The following is a 22,924-nucleotide window of genomic DNA, read 5'->3' on the forward strand; positions in this document are numbered from 1 at the left end:
ATAGCCCGTGTTAGCATATCCAACAAGGTGAGCATTATTCCAAGGATCAAGGGGGTTTGTTCAATTCCTTTATGCGTAGGGATATAATAAGCCCATATCCGTTGCACTCCTAAGGTAGCGAAAAATGTCTTTTATGCCATTCAGTGGCTGCGTGTTGGCGCAGAGCTAGCTATATCTAACTAACAAGTTCACATCGAATGAGATGTCTTGTCTAGGGCATTAAGCCAAGTACAATAATGCGCCTATTGCACTTAGATATGGGACTTCTGGCACCAATATCTCTTCGTTATCATCTACAGGACGATACGGTTCTCTATAGACTTCAGACGACTATGGGTGTGCTTGCTTTTGTCCTCATTAAAGCGTCTTAATATCTTCTGGATGTAATTTGGTTGATGGACCAAAACTTTATCTGCACTGTGCTCGGGCTTCAGGTCGAGACAATAATTTGTTCACCCAAGGCCATTCATCTCAAATTCCAACTTCAGGTGCTTTGTGGTTTCCTTGATCTCTTCAAGAGTATCAATCAAATTTATGTCATTGACATAGACCGCTACAATTCCAAACTAGAAACTTGTTTCCTTAATAAACACCCATGGGCATAGTTTATTATTCACATATCCCATCCCGATCAAATATTCACTTAGACGGTTATACCACCTCCGTCTAGATCGTTTCAATCCATATAGTGAACGCCTCAAAACTAATGGAGAGCATGCTCAGTGGTCTAGAACTATTTGCACCAGGTATCTTAAGTCCTTCAGGAACTTTCATGTATATCTCTATATCACGATCCCCACAGAGATAAGTTGTGACCACATTCATAAGCTGCATATTTAGTTTTTCAGAAACTACTAAACTGATAAGGTAGCGGAACGTTATTACGTCTATTACGGGAGAATACGTCTCCTTGTAATCAATCATAGGGCGTTGAGAAAATCCTTGCGCCACTAGACAAGCCTTGTGTATCACAATCTCGTTTTCTCATTACGCTTCCTTACAAATACCCATTTAAATCCTACAGGTTTAACATGGGGAGGTGTAAGAACAACAGGCCCAAACACCTTTCTGTTTGTCAAGGAATCTAATTCAACATCGATTGCTTATTTCCTTTTTGGCTAGTCATCTCTTCGTTGATATTCATCAACAAAGCAAGGTTTAATGTCATCGTTTATTATAGTTTCGGTGGCCAGTACAAATACAAATATATCATCGATGATAATCTCATTCCGATTCCAAACCTCACTAAAATTTACCGAGATTCCTCTATTCTCGGGAGTGGGTTCAAATGTTGGAGCGTCCCCCAACATGGTCTCTTCTAGGACGTACCCATAATTCGGATTTATCTCGTGAAATGAATCAGTTTGAGATTGCGATGTCAAAAGGATTCGTTTGCGCCAAGTTTACCCTCTTCCAGGGATACGAATCATTCGAACCTAATGGTCCACCTCACTTCTAGGTAGAGACATATGACTGGTTAGCCGCCATGGTCATACCTCGTCCATCTGGGACACACATCCTACAGGGACGTCTATCATTGCAGGCACATTTGTAGCAGGTATATATGATCTCATCACTTTAGCTAGATTAGAGAAAGTGTCTGGCATATTGTATTCTATACTCCATAGATCTAGAATTGTTTGCACTTCACTATTTTCGTGCGGTTTGGGGATCAAGATGAGACATTGTGGGGACATTCCATGTTAATTCATGTTGTTCATCAGGAATGGGATGTTCTTATCTCCCCCTAACGGTGGGAAGACTGTCTCATCAAAGTGACAATCCGCAAATCTAGCGGTAAAGAGATCGCCTGTCAAGGGCTCTAAAGAACACATAATGGATGAGATTCATAATCAACATACATGCCCATCCTTTGTTGAGGACCCAATTTTGTACGTTGTGGTGGCACAATTGGCATGAGGACTGCATACCTAAATGTGCGTACATGCCCATCCATGGTCACCAGCTGTAACTCAGAGTAAGGTTGGGTAGCAGTGGGCCTCAACGGGACCAACAAGGCTACACAGCAGGTGTGGGACCAGCAGTCAATTCTTCCAGATCGATAACAAAGATCATGCTAATTATGGCGGTGGCGGGTTGGACCAGTGTTCCTTTCCACTTGGGCTTGTTGGACAAGGGCATTATAACATGGGGCCACGCGCTTTAACTCTGTGCCTTGGCTATGCAGCTCATGGTCATATAGTCCTTTTTTTTTCACGGCCGCAATTTCTCCTTTTGCGATTAGGTTCACGATGAGTAACATCATTTGCTTCAAGCAAAAGTGCTGCTCAGGTACCGACGGGCTTGGCTTGACCATTTCTCAACAGGAGGTTGTTGTTCATTTCAGTGAGCAACAAGATAGTGATCAATTTTGAGAATTAGTAAAGTGCCTCTTCTTGTATTGTTTTGGGCAGATGAGCTCGTTCAATATCTTGCTAATCATGTCTTGCTTCAGGCAAGAAAGCATGCCAACTTTAGATAATTTCTTCCAGAAACTTTCAATTGCTAAAATTTGACATTAAATCGTGGATATTACTCAACCCTTTCGGTAACTCCAATTGAATACGACCAGGTAAGGAGGGATGAGGTTTAGGTAGAGCGAGTCTCACTTAAGTACACAGCCTCATCCGAACCTTACCTAGACATCGCATCCAACCGGGTGAGCCTAGTTGGAGAAGATTCATAACATTTCATGACTTAATGTGAAAATATAACTAATGGGAACTTCAGGTTCTATAACATGGCTTGAGAAATCGGATTAAACATGTAAAATCTTCTGGTTTTATCATGTTTGGTGAATTTATATATGTAGGAAACTTCAAGTTCCTTCTATGGCTTTATCAAAACTACAGGTTCGATATTTATGCATAAACTTCTGGTTCATTAAGTACCTGCAATTTTTACACATATATTATAGTGCGAAAATTTAAACAAGTAGCAAAAACAATTATGAACAAAACAAGTTGGAATAATATTTCACAATTGCACAAAAAGAATTCATAATTTAAATGTCACAAAATCTTGCAATTAGAATGAATGCTTCTGGCAGAATATATATAAAATATGGTTAGAGTGTTGATAACGTGTTTCAATGTGCAACATTAGCGCAGTGGGGATGTGGTTCGTCTCACACAGCTTATGCCTGGGTTCGAATCTCACAGATAGCAAAGTCATTTTTGCCTTTTATTTGATGTGGTCTAGAAGGTGGACTGGGCTCGACCACTTGATAACTCGCGAAAGACCATAGAGATAGTGGGCCTGCTGGGCTTGAATTGGGCCTTCGAGCTCCTTGCTCGGCCCATTTAACTGCTGGCATAGTCAGCGGCTTGGCCGATGCATCTTGGGCCTGAGCTTCTGGCTCTGCTTAGATGGACTTGGGTTGTTGGCATGGTCCTAGATAGCGAGGGACCCAGAGTGTGTTATAGGGTTGTTGGGCCTTCTGGGTAGTCCGTGCGGTCAGCCCATTAGCAGCCTTCTAGGCTAGGCAAGGTGCTTTTGGGCCTTGAATTTAGTGGGTCACTGACATGGTTGCATCTGCTCTGCTGGGCAGGCCTTGCTGGTTTGGGCCTTCGGGTCAGCCACTTGGGCTGCAGAAACCAGAAACAACTACAGTCCTACCAACCCTAATTTTTGTTTTTCCAATCAATCAATCCAAAACATGAACAAATATACATATAAATATTCCAAGACTTGGGGTTCATGCATCATAGAGAATTTTTCATGTTCATTCTATAGGCTCAATAAGGATGAATATAAAACTCAAGATTTAGAAAACCTACTTGGTTGTAGAACTAGTAGGGTGATGTTGAATGAATGATGAATCGCCTCTTCTCTGCAATCCAATTAAGAGTTATTTGCCTCTTCTAGTTGGCAATCCGCAATCCGAATCCTAGAGCTATTCGTGCTGATAATGTGTTGTAAAATATAAAGTGTGAGAGTTTGAGAGAAGAGAGAAATGACGTAGAGAATGAGATGTCTTTCTATTCATCTCACCATTAGGTTTATATAGGACTACCTTAGGGAACTAATTACTCGTCTAATTACAAATCAATCAATTACTAATTATATTCTGTTGATTACCAATCAATCTTAATTGGTGTAAATCATGCAACACTAATTGTTATAACATGAATAACCTCATTAATATTTACAACATGTTATTCTTTCTTCTTTTTGGAGTACGATAAAAATCTTAACCTGATATCTATCACAATTGACGCTATCGTAGATCGAGGGCCACTTGAGTCATGCCTGAGAAAAATTGAACACTTTACAAATTGATTCAGTTCATCTAAAATAATTAACAAAGCCAGCTAACCCACAAAGCAGTATAAAGTAGAATCTTACATACGTATGCTCTCTTACTTTTTCTTGACCATAAGACATAATTTTTTCATACTTCCAAAGAAGAAAATAAGGCATTCAACTACATCATCATAATGAAGACATCATAATAATGTAGAACAATAGTAGAACCAATAATACTTAAAACAAGCTCTTAAGTCTCCTTCTCTGAAAACCAACAAGGTCCTTTCATCATCACCAATATTATTCTAACATATATATTGCTTTTACATCACCATTATTATTATAGAGCTCTTGGACATAAAACAAAAGGGAGAGTACATTATAGAATACTTTGAGATCAATTTATTATGCTCCCTGGACCCTTTCAATTTCTCTGGAACTCCCAACTGTCCTATATTCAAAACAACAACACAATGATTTTAGTATCTCTCAATTCTCTTCAGTAGGTCAGTTTAGACTCTAAGGAGTTATAAACAATTAGATCATTTCTATAACGGCTTGTTTAAAAATGTAACAAAATCTTCAACATCAGAACTGCAAAGATCTGCTGTGATTTTTCTATACAGAGTCAATAGCCCTCCAGTTGGTTCTTGCTTTCTCAATAATGCAAAGGTATGGAAATATAACTTTATTTAACTATAAAAGCGTACATTTTACTGTGAGTTTATAAATGTAATGTAATTAATTAAAAGTTTAGGCAAATTTTGTTGCTTTCAAAGTACTATTGAACCGTATATAATAGCCAATGCTGGGGTTTTGGGTGTCATATCATTCCCATGCTTCCTGCTGAGGATTGGAAAGCTTTTCCCACTTGTGAATTTTCTAACTTAATTTCCCTCTATTTTAAGTATCCTTATTTTGGATTTATGGGTAACTTTGTTTCCAGTTTCCCCCACAACAATCCAGGTTTTCTATATTATATTACCCACCAAAACATATTTGATGATATAACCATTGGTTCAGGTGGATATAAGTCATATAACCATTGGTTTAAGTGGGTAACTGTCAAGCCCTAGAAATTGTGACTCAAATCCAATATAGCTAACGGCATCTACTTTAGGGGCACGACAAAAGTCATAACAGTTTTTTTCCGTCAGGGTATTTTTTTTATTAAATAAAAAAAATAAAAAAAAATAAAGACTCAAACAAACTTTGAGACAAGATCATAAACAAACTCAAAGGAAAAACAAAACAAGCCCAACAGTAGCCCATTAAGGGAGCAAAACCCTCCAAGAAAGGCAAAGCCAGCAACACCGGCACCGGCAGTCCTCCAGGTGACACAGAGACGTCACCGAACTTTCCAACAGTAGCTTGCCACTGCCAGGGCAGAGGTCAGGAAATTAAAGAGAAACGGGCGGAGGGATTAGAGGAAAAAAAAGAAGAGAGAAGCTCTCCTCAGCGAGAGTTTTTTTTTTTTTTTACTAAGCAAAAGTCACAACAGTTTGAATTAGATCTGCTTTCCTTGTGTATTATTTGCTTTCAAATTTGACTGCTTAGTATCAAATTTTTCAAAAACTGTGTTGTAATTTTTTTTCTTCATCATAACAATGCCTACATTCTAGACTTGTTTGGGAGAACATAACAAAGTTTTTGGACATGGCATTACTTTTACATAGTATTGAGCCATTGGCACACACGAATGTGTTCCTATTATAGGGTTTTGATCGAGAGAAGAATTCCAAGTCAAATGAACATGAAAAATTAATATAGTTTGAATAGGCTAAAACATCTCATATAAGAAAGAAAGAAAGAAAGAAAGAAAGAAAAAAAAAAAAGAGAATGAACTATCTCACTCAACCCTTCTTATGATGTTATTGAAGCTTGAACTCTGAACCTTCACAATGGTAGTTAGACCAAATAGACAACAGGACACATTTCACCCGCGAAGAAAAAATAATTATGTTGGACACCTTATTCAACATGTATTGCACGGGTATGAAGGGTGAACTACTATGTACTATGTAGCTAATCAACACAATAGAGTAACCATCCTGTATAAAAATTTAAGCCTATACTCGAACCTGATCGGCAAGGCAGAATTAGAATCGATAGATGAGGTAAAAAGAGTGAACATGCAACACAAAAAGCAAATTGGAGACACCTGAACTCCTTTCTCTGTGAGCTTCAAACTAGTGGGGAAACTATCATGGCAAGCTTTCGAAGCACATAACCTTAGGAGAAACCTTGGCCCGTCAAACTGCCCTGGCCTTCACATGGAGTACCAGAATATATAGATAAAAGTAGGAATCGACAAAGAAAATAAATGGCAGAACCTGTGAAACCTAGGAACCAGCGCTCTTATCAGAGTAGCAAGACACGGCTATTCTTATCAAAAGAGGCCCCCCTCCCCATGGGTGTTGATTGTTGAACCTCTTGGGACAACTAAAGAGACCTAACAGAACCCTAAACATATTCCATGATCAAGCTAAAAGATAAAAGACACATGGGACCAGGACCTCACCTCATGAATTATTGAAGAATCTGGTGGACCAGAAATTGGGCTATTTGGGAATTAAGTTCTGGTCCTGAACTTTAACAGCTCCCCACGTATTTGGAAAGCAGTTGAGCAAGATGGGACCATTGGAACTCCTTTAACATCTTTATATATGATTCAACTATATATTTCTCAGTCTAAGCTATAGCTACCTGAATGTTTCTGGGTTTTAGCTTCATATTTAATTCATGCGTTCTGCAGACAATGCACTTGAGATTTGATTATGCCATAGTTATCCCCAAGACCAAATACTTTTCGGTACCTCCCGTAATTCAGCTTTGGTGGTTTTGCAATCTTGAATATGTATGCAGAAGAAATGGATAATTAGGGAGAAAAGGCTCGGCTTAAAACTATGTATGAAAGGACGGTGCAAGATTAGGCACATAACTACTTTCCAATATTATCTATATATTTCAATTACAAAAGAGTTGCTTTGCTTCTCAATGAGCTAGAAGCAACTGCACTACACACATGCCATGGGAACCTTCTCCAGATAGAAAATTAAAAGACTACTCACACCATCTGTGAACAACAACAGACTAAATAAAAGAGAAAGCAAAAGAGAGCGAGATTAATTCTTGAACATTCTGAATCACTCAATTTTTCGAATATCTCTAGCTAGCAGGTTGTTTCATTTGTACTCCAAGATCATGTTGTTCTCTGGAGCCAAGCCAACACAAGCCCTCAGTATGTTCTCAAGCATTGCCCTCTGCTTTGAAAGTGCATTCACCACTGGTGTACCTGGTGGAACCTGTTTTCAACAACACATGCACCACCCTATTAATATTGGCACATTCTACATGTTTTGGTCACATTTTTTATCTGTACAAAGAGGTCATTAATCACTCATTCATGATTCACAGGACAACGTTACTAGATCCACCTCCTTTCCTCACGCTCATGTGAAGTGGCAATGGTTTCATTCATTTACAGAATTAAATGTCATATCAACTAATCCCCCTATCCTGGTTTTATTTTTCCCTTTCATTTCTGGATTTTTAAATAACACTGGATTGCAGAAACAGTGACAAAGAGCTATTGATGTGTACCAATAAAATCATTCATATCAGCAATTGGGAAGAGAATAAATAGTGGACTTACAAGAGGTGCCTTGGTGAGATAACTCAGAATAGTAGCCACAGGGTGGAAAGAGTGGAACTTTCCCTGTAAACATAAAGGGTCATACAATTAGTTTAATGATTATGAATATGATAAAAAATTGGGAACAATGTAATGTATAAATCATCAACTATTGAATATTAAACAGACCTCATCTTCAGATTTGAGCTGGATACGAGTGCTCAGCTCAGCAAGGAGAACCAAATCCAGAATGATAGGAGCAGCCAAGAGGGAGTCCTCACAGGTGTTGTGCATCACAATGGTGTTCCTCCCACCCAAGAATATCTCAGATGTGTACTCATCCATAGCTCTCTTGCTATCCGCCACATAGGGCACATACTTGATCACCACAACGTGATCAGGGTGCTCACCAGGCTCAAAGAGGATGCCATTGCTCGACACCATATCATCCACAACATTGCTTTTGGAAATTTCCTTGGATCTGAAGGTTTGTGGAGCTGAAAGGTTCATACCATCATTGTTTCCAAGATGGTTGTAGCTCACAATTGATGTTGGCTTGATACCAGCTCCAACTAGGAAATCAACCAGAACAGATTTCATTTTGGTCTGACCACTCTTAAAGTCATCCCCACCAATCAAAGTGTTCCTCCTGATGGCCAAATCAATGAGCCCTGCAACCATTAATCATTAGCAATGTAATTACAGTATAATCACATTTCAGTACTAAAATTCATCAAAGGGTAACTGGCTAGCTAGCTGGCCTACCTGGGACAAAAGTGTTTTGTGGGCTTCCATTGATGAAAGGGACATTTTCCATCACACAAGCTATGGCATACAAGGTGGAAGGGGATATCTCAGCTTCATTCTTGTCCACCGAACCCAAAAGGTTCTCAACGGTGTCGTTTAGCCCCTCAATCACATTACTGTACCTTTCAGTGTTGGCAGTCCACAGCACGACCACCTTGTCCACTTTGTTCTTCTCCTTGAACTCTCTAATTCACCACATAAAGTAAACCATATATTAGCACCAAAGCAAGTACCTTTCATCAAAACGACAAAACATCCACTTAATTAACACTATTGGAGTTGTACTAGCTTGTGCATGTTACACTGTTCTTTATAGTTATTAATTAGCAAGGATTTAGTCTCTTTAGTACCTAATGTCTTTGATGATCTGTTGGACTTGTTCCTGCTTAGTCCCTTTGATCACGTTGTTTGCACGCGAACCTTGATTAGCAGCAATGAAATCAGCGTCATAGATTCCAGGGAGTGGGACCATCGACTCCATGTAAGGCCTGAGCTGCTTTTGCAGATCAATGTCCAGGACTCTGGCCCTGGCCATGGCATCTGCTAAGTTCATATCACTAATGTCCCAACCCCCAAACACAATGTCATCAGGGTTCACCTGCATATACCCAATTTCATTAAAAAAAAAATCAATTAATCGATCACTGTATTAATTCATTAAACACACAACTAATAAGCACCAAGAATTTATGATGATTAATACCATGGGAAGAAGGCTCTTGAATGGAGCATAGATCTCTTCCCCATTGAAAGACCCAACACGAATGGATGAGGCTTGCGTGAGTGAGCCAAAGTAATTGGCTTGTTGCACCTTGTCCTTAGTTGCCCAAGAGATTCCTCTGAAAATATCTTGGAATTAATAAAATATTCATATAAGGACAAACTCAGCTGAAACTGAGCACGAACGTCTTTCAAATTAAACAACCAATAAAAATTAAATGCAGGTGGAAGATGACGAGATTGAAACTCACTCTCTGTTAGCAATGACACCAGCAGTGAGGGTTGAGCCATTGTTTCCACCCCAGCCCACAAGCATTACCCTGTTAATTAAACACCAAAAATCAACAAGATTCAACACTCACCCAGAAAAAATCACAAACGAGGAATTCATAACTAATCATTTTAATTTCGTAAACCAAAAAAAAAAAAAAATCATGAACTGGGTACAAACCCTAGTTTGGGGACATGGACATCAGTCTTGAATTCGTATTTGACAGACTTGGGCTTAACAATCCACTGGTAAGTGCCCTTCCTATTCTCATGGACAAGCTCAGTGGTCTCGTAGGTGTACACGGAATGAATCTCATTCTCAGTGTACTCTACGTTAGGGGACTCTACCTTAAAACTCTCAATGAACATTTTTTCTGCTTTGTTTTTCGCCGGAAAATGAAACTCTCTCTCTCTCTCTCTGGAAATGCTACTGCTACCTCTCAATCTCAATCCTTAGGATTGTGCTGCTCCTTCACCGTAGCGCCAGGGCGGTATATTTATAGAGGGTGATACGCCGCTGCGGCTACACGTGGAGCAACCTAGTGGCCCGTAGTGCCCCCGTATTATTGGCCTTTTGGTTTAGAGAAGCCTGACCATGCAAAAACGTAAAAACACATGAGAGAAATTTAAAGGAAAAATGGAAAATGTTGGGGTTGGCACGTGAGTGGCCATACGCGTGGCGGTGATCTGACGAGCCCAATTGGAGAAAGCCTTGCGAGATCCACGGTGGAGGAAGGTGCTAGAAAACACTGGAAATCGGTCCGCGCGGTGTGGAGCGTGGCGTGACACGCTGGAAATCGATGCGTTTGTTGGCGAGTGATCGGGCATGAAAGGAGTTCGTGGATGGTTTTCAAGTGACACGTGGTGGATGTTGATGCAAGGGTATATTTGTAAACTTGCTCCGGTGCATTGTATTTTTCATCGTTTATTCCATATTAGATTGAGAAAAATTTGTCAAATATGCATTGTGGAATTTAATGATCAACCATTTTACCTTGCAGGGACTAAGATTTTAGAACTTTAAAATGGCAATGATGCACTGAACCTCAAGAGAGATCCAAGATTTTGGTCAAGTTTTGGAGGAAGCTTTAGCTTTGTTTCAGAAGTAATGGCTGCTAAATTTCAGTTATCTAAAATTCTGCACTTGAATAAGTTTTTTCTTCCTAAATTTTGTGTATTAGTATATTAACGTGTGAATAAAAATAATTTGGCTTTAAGTTTCAATTTGAATGGAGATCAAACTAATGATGTCCCCTATTATTAAGATCTACTTTAGCTTAATCAAGGCTTCTAATTCATTGATAACACTAAATCCCGCGGTAAAGCGCGGGTAAAATTTCTAGTTTCTATACAAAAATGGGAATTTATTTATGACCGAAATGAAAACTCCGGTCACTTTTTATAATCACAATATTAACGATGACATAATTATAAATTTTTTGAGAAATTTTGAAAAGATGGAATGTACATACTATTAATTAGAATTCCTTTAATTGTAACATCCACTGTTTAGGGTTTTTTTTTTTTCTTCGTCTTCTTCTTTTGAAAGGGGAGGCTAAACTCCATGCCCAGTTTTATTTATTAGTAATGAAAAATTAGGCATCATAGGGGACATAAAACATGAACTCCAATCCAAATAATACAACTTACAATAATTCTCATAGAGAATATCATGAATAATAACAGGAGTTCCATCTAGTCACACGTCATCAAGTAAACTAACCCTAGCAAGATGAGCCAAGCGATCTGCTACACCATTTGCTTCTCTAAAAATGCGTTGACCATGGACAAACTAAAATGCAGGCATGTAAACTTTACAGTCCTCCAACACTCGACCCACTTCAGATAGATCCTCCTATCTTCTATTTAGGACAGTAATTAATAGGATATAGCCACTTTCAATTTCAACTTCCGACCTACCTTGGTGAATTCCAATTAAAAGACTTGCTCTACATGCTTCAACTTCCATATTCAAAGTGGAGTGAGTATGTTCAAACGGCCTAGCTAAGGCTGCAACTCCCAAACCTAGATCATTTCGCACCACCACCCAATACCACCACTACCATCCACAGGACTAAAAGCCCCATTATTTATTTTGAGTCTACCTCTAGGTGGGCATTTTCACTTCACCGAAGGCCTTTTCATCTTCACACTTGGTTTATATCTATGCTTCTATTGTTTAGTTGTATCTATTTATAATTTGAAATATCTAACAAATTAAGAAAACTTAAAATAATATAATAAAAATATTAAAAACCAAAAAGACCTTGATTTGGAAACTAATAATATAATAAAAATAATTTTTTGAAAGGAAATTTGAAACGACACATATTTTGATGAAAATTGAAATGAGGAATTCGGACAAGCAATTCCTTCATGGTGTGTTTGGATGAAGGGAAAAAAGATGAAATTTAGATGAAACTAAGGAATTTATAATTTCTAAACATAAAAAATAACATCATTCTAAATTCATACAAAATGCTCTCTCTCTCTCTGTGGAAAGTGCCTTCTAGGGTTTTCTGTGGCTCATCGGTACTTTGGTCTCGGAGTGGTGGCTTCTGCCCTGTGGGCCTTCAGGCTATCGCTTCTAAATACTACTGGTTTTCGGGCTCTCTGATTTTTATCCATTCAGGGATGTGATAAGTTTCTTTGGATCTGGTGATGGCAGCCTGGGTGGTGTTGTTGGTGCTCCTGCAGGCTACGTGGTGATCGATGGTGGAATCAGCGACCCAGACTTTGTTGGTTTTGGGTGTCGGGTTCAATGTGGCAGCGGGCCTTGACGGTGTAGTAGCGGGTGAGAACGATTGTAGTTTGTCGGTGGCTTCTTGGAAGACTGGAGGTGATGGTGGCCATCACACCTTCTCTGGTGAGGATTGTTGCGGTCCACAGGAATGGAATACTGGCGGCAATGGCGGTTTGGCTTACGGCCATTTCTTCACTAGCGAGATTTGTACATATATGACCATTGCCAAACATTATTAGCTAGACATTTAGGTTGGCTTCAGGCCACTGCCACAAGCATTAACAACTTGAGCTCAGGTTTATTCCAGCATCACTCTTGACGCGCCGTCATGCGCCGCTTGAAGATGACCTCGCTGAAGCATCAGAAGACATTGACTAATCCTCATCAGCTCCATATACGAAACCAAATGGAAGGCACTCTTCCTTCCACCTATAATATGTCCACTCCTCTTTCCTCATTGGTTACGCATTAAATACTTATCTAACGTCATTCTGTCAACACAAATACATTGACTGACTTAGGCATCAGAGTGGCAAAGACAGCCAACCACAATCTCCTGACGCCGGTCTATTTTATCTGACAGTTGACTCTAACGCTTACCCACACTATATCATCTGAGACTCCGGACCTACATAAGATCCGACCCCTGTCAGAAATCTTGAGCATTAACAAGATCTGTGGTGGTCCGCCGGAAATGTTATGGGATGCAGGAAGTGGCGGTGGCAGTCCCGCTGTGTTGGCTGATGGCGGGCTAGGGTCAGACGATTTGTCTCTAAGCCTTAAGCCTTATTGGGCTTTTTTGGGTCTTGGGCTTGTAATTAAGCCTTGGGCTTTTCTTTTTAATAGTATGGTCTATTTTTTACTTGAATTTGAGGAAGCCCCTTCTGCGTAGGGAGGTCCCAGGTTTCTAGAATAAGTTACGATATTTTTTTCTTTCTTTTTTACCCTAACATTGTCTAGGTTTTGGTTCTCTTTGGTGCTATTACTATGGTAATTACATTAGGTTGCTCTAGGTTATCCTTGCGTGGCCCTCCTAGGCAAGTCATGTACGTGTACGTTGTTACCTACATTTGGTCATATTAATGCTTGACATCCTTCTCTAAAAAAAATAATTTCTAAACATCAATGATTCTAAACTAGTTCTCTCTAGCCTAGCGCCGCGAGAGAGGAAAAACATCTCCAAATTATTCCCTGCCCGGCGGCGGCCTGGATAGCATCGGCTTTGCCGAGTTGATGCTGTGCTGGTTGCCGGACGGGCGCTTCAAAGCCCTGGGCTGAGGTCGGGAGAGAAGCTGTTTTGGCTTGTGGCTTGGCAGACAGGTTTGGTGCAGGTTCGGGCGGCTTTTCTGGGCGTTTATGGTCGTTTCTGTGCTGGGCAGCGCGATCTGGTGGCACGGCAACCTTGCGGTCTTCTGGTGACGGTGCGGCTTGTGGGGCTCGCGTCAGGGCTGGGCGTTGCACTGCAGTGGCTTGGGGGGCTCGCAACGATGTTGGCTTGTGACGGAGCTCGACGACACGGTTCGTGGTGAGACAGACTCATGGGTGGCGCTGCATCGGCGTGGTCTCGTGGGTGGCGGCTGCAGGAACGGGCGTGGTAGTCTGGGCTTGGGTCAACCCTCTTGCTGGGCCTTAAGTTGGGCTCTTCTCTTTGGGGCTGCCCTATTGGGCTCTCTAATTTAGGCTGGAGTTTTTAGCCCTAAGCCCATCTATATGTTTTTTAGTTTGTCTAAATTACAATAATTCCTTGTATTAGGAAACTAAGCACCGATGTGCATCTATGTCTCTTTTTCTCTAGAGTAGTACCGATAGAGGATATTCACTATCTCTACGTATTTGAATATACAATGAGTAGGACTATATGTACGTACCACTTGTGGGTACTACCACTAGCTTCTTGTCTGTCTATAAATGACAGTGGAAGGGTATGTAATGACCTATTCTGGCTTGTGATGAATATATTAGCACCCGATTTGGGTTTGATTCAAAAAATGGCAATCTAAACTTAGAAATTATGAATCTCTCTGAGGAAATAAATGAAGGAATTGATTTTCTAATTCTCCACTTCAATTTTCATCGAAATAGATGTCATTTCAAATTTCCTTGCAAATTTTTTATATTGCTCAATTAGTTTCCAAAACAAGGCCTTTTTAATTTTTAATATTTTAATTTATTTTAAATTTTCGTAATTTTTTACACATTTCAAATCCTAAATAGATACAACCAAACAATAGAAATTGAAATTAAATGGAATTCTAATTGATGGAGTTGTGGATTCCATTATCTCAGAAATTCCTATAATTATCTCATCCAAACGCAGTGTCATCTCTATCCATAGAAAAATTCATAATTTCTAAGTTTAGAACGCCAAAGAAGGTTGTTCATGTTTAGAAATTATAAAATCCTCATTTTCATTTAAATTCCATATTCTCTTCCTTCATCCAAACGCACACTCTGACGAGATGGAGTGCTACATTGATATTATTTTAAATCATAATTTAAGAGTGAAGATAGGTAAGTTTCTATCTTATAGATCGGAATAAGTAGGAAGCGTTTAATTTATATCTCTGAACTCATACCTAAACAGAAAATGGTAGAGAGCACAACTTGAATTTACTATTTAATTGTATCTACCGACTTAATCCGCTCATCATCACGATATTTCATTATTTTAAATCTCAATCAGAATTTACTTTGCCCAATCGATTGTGTCTAATCCATATTGCAACTTTGGGTTTGCCAAGTTCAAGGTTGTTCTACCATTCGGTGCAGTTGTGCCATGTATTTTTAATCACACTTTCGGTTAAGATACAATTATTATTGAGAGCCCACATGTTTTTCAGCCCACCTCTTGTAGGCAACCAATGTCGTCCTAAATTTAACCACTTCAAAGAACAAAAATGTAAAGGTTTGTCTTAAAATGTTGTGGTGCAATATAGCAAGAACTTCTACATAATGTAGCACATGCACACATTTTCTGATCTGATGGGAAATAACTGTTATTTATTAACAATTTCTAGACCTTAATTAAATACCTAATTTCAAAGCTTGAAGCCTAAATATTGTAAGATTTACAAAAACAAGTAAGATGTGAAAAACGTTTACCACACTTCGAAGCATTTACTATTCCGGACTACCAATCTCATATTTCTAAAATTCCAAAAGGTAATATATATACTTTGAAGCATGCTAGAATTTACCAAAATTCAATAATGCTAGAGATGGAAGGCAATAAAGGAAGTGAAGTGACTAGACTCAAACAAAAGGAGTGAAGAAGGGAAATGAAGGCCATATAATTAGAGCAGTATTGTCATTGTCATGGTGATAGGCACAGATCAAAGGACAAAGACTCCCTATCTATGGCTGTATCTCTCAATCGAGGGCCATATATGTGCTCACCTCTCATGTCCACGAAATGGATTTGTGGTCATATACTAGGCACCACGGCTCCATGCGCACATCGAGTGGTCTTCCTCCGCCGAAAAGTCCATGGAAATGCTTTCTTCATTGTCACGCAGGGCTGCTACACCACAGTTCTTCATCTTAGGGTTAGGGTTTCTACCTGGTATACTGTTATTCTATCTGTAATTCTGGAAATCTTTCTTTGCTAATTTTATTTATTTAAGTTATTTTTATACCCACTCCACACATTCCATGATATTAATAACAATTAATCGAATGTATAACCTGTATAGTAAATAACCGATAGAGCACAGCTTATCAGGTTATAGCTCATTGATTCTTACTAATTGTAATTTGATAAATTTTTTGTGGCATTATTCTCATATGATTTGGTCCACATTTTGTGTTGGAGCTTTCTTCCTAATTAATTACAATATATATAAATATTTATATATATTAATGTAGTATTTACATCTATATCAAATTAAAGTGTCTCTTTGGGACATGAGTCATTACAGTACTGTTATTATTTGTATCAACATCAATATTAAACTTATTGGCTAGCTCACATAAATTTTCATTTTTTTTTGAAAGGTAAAATAATTATTAAAGAATAAAACCTCTGAAGCAATTAGAGTTTACAATGTCAAACAGCAAGTTCGAATAAGCTTTAGTAGGGACTCTTCCGGTCCAACTTACAACAGCAGAAGTATCATGACCTAGAGTAGCTATTGCATCAGCCACAAAGTTTGTTTCTCTTAAAATATGCTTGAAGGAGATTGAGTTAAACTGTGCAGCCAGCCTTCTTATGTCTTCGATGGTCTTGACAAGTCTCTTTAATTTTCATTCCTCTTTGGTTGTTTAAATATAGAAATTTCTTTGAGGCCTGAAAAACAAACGTGGTCCTGTCTCGTCATCTTCTAGACCCTCTTCTCTTTTTACTGTATCCTCAACTTCAACTCACGAACATTAAAAAAATTGTCAAACGTTGTTGTTATCCTACGAACATGTTCCGATCTAGGATAAGAAGCTCATGGACTTTCATAGACTTTCATATCATCGATTAAAGCATTTGCTCGTGGTCCTTTCATAATTTGTAGCTATTGTATTGCATAGTGATCGATTCAGCATTAAACTTCATTTTTTTTGGTAAACAAGCAATCTATTGAAAAGAACCGAAAGCAGATACAAAGGCAAAGGCCTGTACCAGAGTCCACCCCCGAACAAAACTAAACTATATATGGGGGAATAGGACCGGCATCGTACAACAGAATATGAAGCAAGGAAAGAGGGTTTCCAATCCGGGGGGCACACTAAGAGATTTAAAATAAGACTAAAAGTTTATAATCCAGAATCTTCAATGTAATGTTATCGATCAAGTTATAATATATATGTTGTACATGATCATTATAATTAGATGTAGATGACCTTACCATAAAGAACACACGTACACCAATAATGTCTTTAGCACTGTCAAGAAGGTGGGTCTTTGAGTCCTCGACCAAAACTTTTCAAAAAGGGATTTGGAATCTTGTATTGATTATGCGATTAAAGTGGAAAACTGGTGATGATTGTTTGTGCTTTTTAGTGCATGTTCTGGACAGCTCTCTGAAACCTTTGGTGAAGCTGAATCCCGTGAATTCATCATGTTTTCTTTTTCTTGGTTCAATTATTACCTACACCTACATATATTTTCATATAGTTTGTTTGTTTTACAAAAAGGATAGAAGAAAACGAAGAAAGAAATATAAGAACGACGCTTTCATAGTGTAGAATCTGGAAAAATAATAATTAAGCAGACCCCATGAATTTATTTGGGCATGAATCTGGATAAGTACTGATGGAAATTATAGATTCAAAAATATGAACATGTTTTGAAAATGGTGCTGTGAGAAGCATCTCTTGGAAATTAGCCAATTCTGGGAAACGGCTCAACTAGTTGCTCACGTTAACTTGAGGATTATTATCAAACAATTTTACTTCTCCCTGATTTGCCCAACGAGATACATCTTACCTAATGTCCTAGTTTTTTTTACAGTACACACAAACCTTTAGGTAAATAGGTTCTCAAACATTTCGTAAGATAAATCTTCGTTTAAGCAATCGAATTCTCATTTTTTTTATATACATCAATCGAATTCTCATTAGAGGGGTCTTCATCTTTTCGGTTTTGACCAGTCATAGGGATTGATCAATCTAGGTTATCTTTTCGATCTCAGCAAGTTCTCGACCTCAAAATATTTCTGTCAACCTAGCTAATCCTGGAAGGCTCTGGTTCTTTTCAAATGAAAGGTGTAGGTGTCTCTATGCATGATTTAATGCATGTGCATGCTCTGCAAAGTTTGGCATACATCGCTGTAGAAGTGCATAATTTGTTTACATCTTCGTTCACTTTACCTTTTGGCTAGTTTGGAGAATTCTGGTCCCCAATAATGTTTTCCAATGTTACTGTCTATCTAATTTGGATATCAGAGGCGGCTCCACAGGAGATTTTGATTCCAACTTTGCCATTTTTCACAATTGAACATTAGACCAGAGCTAATTTTTAAGAGCAAAATGCATATAAAGAGTACAATTTTTTAGGGGAGTGCAATTGGCACAATTGCACTCCCCAAATTACAATATGCACTCCTCTTTTATTTATTTAATATTTTTTACTTACATTTATACCTTCTCATTATACTATTCCACATTTGCCCTTATTCTCAGCTTCCAAAACACCTTGTCTCTCTAGCCTTTTCACCTACTCGATCTCATCTCTTTTTCTTTTAGTTTTCTCTCATCTTTCTTCTATAGCTAAAATGAAAAAAATTTCAAGAAGCAAAACCAAATTGATATTAGTATCTTCAATATCTTTTATATCACCTCCCAGCCAAATAGTTCCCTGTCCGGCGGCGGCCATGGATAGCGCCGGCTTCGCCGCGTCGTCTCTTGGCTGACTGCCGGATGGGCACTTTAATTAAAGCCCGGGGCTGAGTTCGGAAGAGGAGGTGTTTGCCTTGAGGTTTGGAAAGTTGGCTTTGATGGCAGGTTTGGAAGGCCTTTCTGGGCGGCTGTAGCTTCTGTGCAGGGACGGCGAGACCCGTCGGCATGGATCTGGATGCGGCTGGACGATGGGGCGGCGTGTGGGTCTTGGGGCTGGTGCATCGACTGTGGCTCGCGGGGCTCAGGGATGTGCTGGCTTGGTGGAGATCAGCGGCGTGGCTCGTGGTGCGGTTGGCATTGTGGCGGGGCTTGGGCGGCGCGGGTTCGTGGTGACGGGACCCTTGGGTAGAGCTGCACAGGCGGCTGCAGGTGTGGTGGACGGGTGGACTGGACTTGGGTCAACTCTGGCTTGCTGGATCTTGAGATGGGCTCTTCTCTTTGGGGCTGCCCTATTGGGCCTGTTATTTAGGTTAGGGTTGTTGTAGCCCTAATCCTTTTTTCTTTGTTTTTTAGTTCGTCTATGTACAATAAGGTTCCGTTTTCGGGACAGTCTAGGCACTTTTGTGCATTTAGTTTTTTGCATTTGGTCTAGTCTTGTCGACTTAACTCTCAGTGGATCTAGGTGTACACCAATTGAGGTCTCTAGGCAGCTAGGTTTATTGGTTAAAGAGTTAGGTTTTTAGCGTCTCCGGCGTAGTACCAAAGGGGGATCCCCGCTATGTCTACGTATTGATTGTACAATGAGTGGGTCTAGTTTCTATGTACCGCTGTGGGTACTACCACTATCTTCTTGTCTGTTAATGGCAGCGGAAGGGTATGTAATGACCTATTCTGGCTTTCGATGAATATATTTTCGCCTACTGGCTCCATTCTCAAAAAAAAAATTGTTGGTTTAGGTATATGAAGCTGCTATATCAAGTTATCGATCATCATCATCTCCAAAACAGAAAAAAAGTATTAAACTGCCCCGATTCATTGCCCATTGAATACGATGAAGAAGGATTGATACCAAAATTGATGTCCAATTTTAAAACATAAATCTTCTAAATTGATACCAAAATTCTACACTTATTTGAAATACAACAAATTTAATTTTGTTTTTTGGGTTTCGCTTTCTCAAGAATGACTTCATATGTTTTAGATGTTTTTATTGAGCTTCTTTTTACTCTTAAAGGCAGAAGAGAAACTCCTACAAATATATCATCTTCCCACCAACAATCAATCAATTACTGCAAATATATCATTTTCTTTTTCTCACCCAATTAAACCGTCTTAATCAATCATTCACCACCAACACTACTCTACCATTTCTCCAATGGCCATCGTCGCCAATGATTTCAACAGTCTAACACGAGTTCCTCTTCTTCCATATGCACAGACGGCACCATCCACCCCATCCCCCCCCCCCCCCCCCCCCCCCGACAAAGTCCCACCGGGGTCCAATCCAAAGACATCACCATCTCAACCCACCCACCCATCTCAGTCGGCATATTCCTACCCAAATCCGCTGACTCGACAGCTCCCCCTCCTCCTCTACCTCCACAGCAACGACTTTTGCTTTGAGTCGCTCTGCTCCTCCAGTCCTCCATCTACCACAACTACGTCTCCATTAAATTCATATCTCCAGCTTCACTACGATTCTTTGCTCTAAAAGCTCTGAAAGTAATAGAGTATACGAGAGAGAGAGATTGAAGAAGAATGTTGTAATATGTAAGGGTAACATCAGAAAGACGTATGAAGAACATATAAAAATTAAAATAACAAATTACATATAAGTTATTGACAAAAGATGACCTAATAAATACATCCCTTAAAGATTGAATTAGGGTGGTGCTATTCACACACCTATTTTCTCTATTCACACACCCCCTCTATTTTTCTATTACTTTAATTTAATTTTCTTTTACAAATTACCCTAACTACCCTCTCTTGCAATTATGTTTTCTTTTCTTATTTCTTTTTTCTATTTGGCAAGTCAATCATGAATCAACCATCATTACACAATAAATCAATTTTTTTTGCTACTAAGATATTATGATACTAAGATCTTCCAAGTAACACTAATTTTCAGCAGTAAATATGGTTTTGCTCTCCACATTGTTAGGTAAAAAGCTACCGGACCTAATTCAACATTGTGAAGAGAATGCCAATACAATAACTAGTTGGTTATTTAGAGTAGTAGTTATAGTTACTGAACTGAAATGTATAGATGGCAAAAAGTTGGTATGTATATAAAAATGAAATGCATAAACCATAGTTGGGGCTAGCTGCAAAACCAGAGAGTAAAAAGTTGCACATGAACTTACAGTAGCAAAGAGCAAGCTATCCTTATCTCAACACATTTAATTCCTTTCAACTAGAAGCTAATAAAAATAACAAAAAATCAATGTACCAGTCCACAACATTGCTTCATAAAAATAAAAGCTAATAAACAAGAGTAACTAGAAACATCAAAACCAATCAACCCTCAATAAAAAAAACACAAACTCTTGCTGAAACCCACCCCCACCCCCACAAGCAACCACTCCTTATCTCTGAAATCCCCCTCAACTCATATTTGTATAATTCTCCTATGGCAAAATCTTTCGTATTCTAGCATAATATAGTAGAACAAACCATGTCTATAATCATAAGGCTATCATAATTAGGCTGCTGTAAAATTATATAGTTGCTCAATGGATTCAAATACACCAAACATTTTCAGTTAGAATCTTACCAGGAATGATGGATTCAAAGGGACTCGAATGATCACTGAACTCATATTTTTCTCACATGTCTCCATTGCCAATCAAGTGTAAAATTTTCTCCAAAGATGGATCTAAATTTGAGAGATAGAATGACTATGCTAGAGAAGTTTTGATGGAAAAAGAAAAAAAAAAAGAATTGAAAAGAGTTTTGAAGTTCTCTGTGTCTGCGGGAAAATAAGGGTGTGTTAGTAACGTTTTATGAAACTATTTTTGTAATATTGGATTGTAGAATGAAAACGGGAAATTAAACTATAAGTTTTTACGATGTAAATACATGTTCGGTACAAGCTCAATTTTGTTTATAAAATATATCATATGAAGTTGCAAGCTCTTGAATCTTTAGTTCAAAAAGATAATTCAATCAAATGTCTCAACCTTAGTTGTTAATTCCTCTTGCCCATGAGATAATCCAATTATATTGAAGCATAAAATATCGAAGCTTTCTTCCTAAATCATCCGTATAAATTAGATCTGACACGTGAAAGAGGGATTTTCTAAATCCTTCATTCTTCTCTACTCCATGATTCTGCAAGTTTCAATTGATTGAAAAAGACGGGGAAGAAGAAAGTTCAAACAGCAGATAAAATAGATGAGATCATGAGAAGAGAGAATAAGTCTTAGTGGAAATTGTGGGAAAGAAAGAGAGAAAGATCAAAAGAGAGGAGAAGAGTTTGTGGATCTATGTGCTTAAAAGTATAAAAAAAAATAAATCACTTTCTCTAATTGCAGGGCAGGTTGTTTTCAGGAAACAATGAAAACGTCAAAAAGTCATTTCCCATATTTATTCATAGTTCCTGAATTGTTTCCTAAATTTTGTTTTCCTTGTTTTTCAAATTTAATGCACCGAACGCAAATTACATAAGTTTTTGAATTCGTAAAACAAAAAACAGTATCGCAAAATGATACCGAACGGGCCCTAAGGGTTTAGGATTTGGAAATGATTGAATTGCCAAATAGAAAAAGAAAAAAAAAAACTTAATTGCAAGAGAGGGTAATTAGTAAAAAAAAAATTGATTTAAAGTAATAGAAAAATAGAGGGGGTGTGTGAATAGAGAAAAATGGTGTGTGAATAGCACCACCATTGAATTAAACATATAAGGACTAAATCTTACAAATAAGGACAATTTGTTTTCCACTTGCCACATGTTATGAGTTGATTTATTTTTTTTACCCTTAACTACTTCTTTTGACTTGTAATCCCTTTATAAGGATTAAATCATTAAATCTTACAAATAAGGACAATCTGTTCTCCACTTGCCACATGTCATGAGTTAATTTACTTTTTTACCTTTAACCACTCATTTTGACTTCTAATTCCTTTATATTACTTTTTTTTTTTTATAATAATCTCTTTATATTACTTTGTTGCCATGTGTCAATAAGACATTTACAATTCTAACATTCATGCATAGATAACTAAATCTTAATTGT

General features: G+C 38.4%; 1 protein-coding gene and 1 long non-coding RNA gene across 3 annotated transcripts; both read right to left on the minus strand.

The window, feature by feature from the left end:
* Positions 1–2,983: 2,983 nt before the first annotated feature.
* Positions 2,984–6,912, minus strand: LOC133724348 (uncharacterized). 2 transcript variants are annotated; one of them, XR_009853632.1, is made up of 4 exons: positions 6,330–6,912; positions 4,198–4,251; positions 3,780–3,904; positions 2,984–3,587 (listed from the first exon to the last, which is right to left on the minus strand). It is a non-coding gene; the product is annotated as an uncharacterized LOC133724348 (long non-coding RNA). The 2 variants fall into 2 exon arrangements; XR_009853633.1 differs by having other exon boundaries at positions 2,984–3,623.
* A 265-nt stretch (positions 6,913–7,177) lies between these two features.
* LOC133724347 (inositol-3-phosphate synthase) lies at positions 7,178–10,167 on the minus strand. The gene is made up of 8 exons (XM_062151048.1): positions 9,861–10,167; positions 9,661–9,729; positions 9,393–9,528; positions 9,040–9,287; positions 8,648–8,874; positions 8,072–8,553; positions 7,904–7,966; positions 7,178–7,553 (listed from the first exon to the last, which is right to left on the minus strand). Exons 1-8 carry the CDS (start codon positions 10,046–10,048, stop codon positions 7,434–7,436), a joined length of 1,533 nt encoding a protein of 510 aa, XP_062007032.1. The 5' UTR covers positions 10,049–10,167; the 3' UTR covers positions 7,178–7,433.
* Positions 10,168–22,924: the final 12,757 nt, after the last annotated feature.

This window comes from Rosa rugosa, chromosome 1 (genome assembly GCF_958449725.1).
Source record: "Rosa rugosa chromosome 1, drRosRugo1.1, whole genome shotgun sequence".
NCBI classification, from domain to species: Eukaryota; Viridiplantae; Streptophyta; class Magnoliopsida; order Rosales; family Rosaceae; genus Rosa; species Rosa rugosa.

Excerpts from the sequence above, each read along its gene's own strand:
- LOC133724347 (XM_062151048.1), bottom strand. The coding sequence starts at position 10,048 with ATGTTCATTGAGAGTTTTAAGGTAGAGTCCCCTAACGTAGAGTACACT. Across the intron at positions 9,730-9,860 it reads GTCCATGTCCCCAAACTAGG|GGTAATGCTTGTGGGCTGGG; the intron begins GTTTGTACCCAG and ends TTTAATTAACAG. Across the intron at positions 9,529-9,660 it reads GGTGTCATTGCTAACAGAGA|AGGAATCTCTTGGGCAACTA; the intron begins GTGAGTTTCAAT and ends AGATATTTTCAG.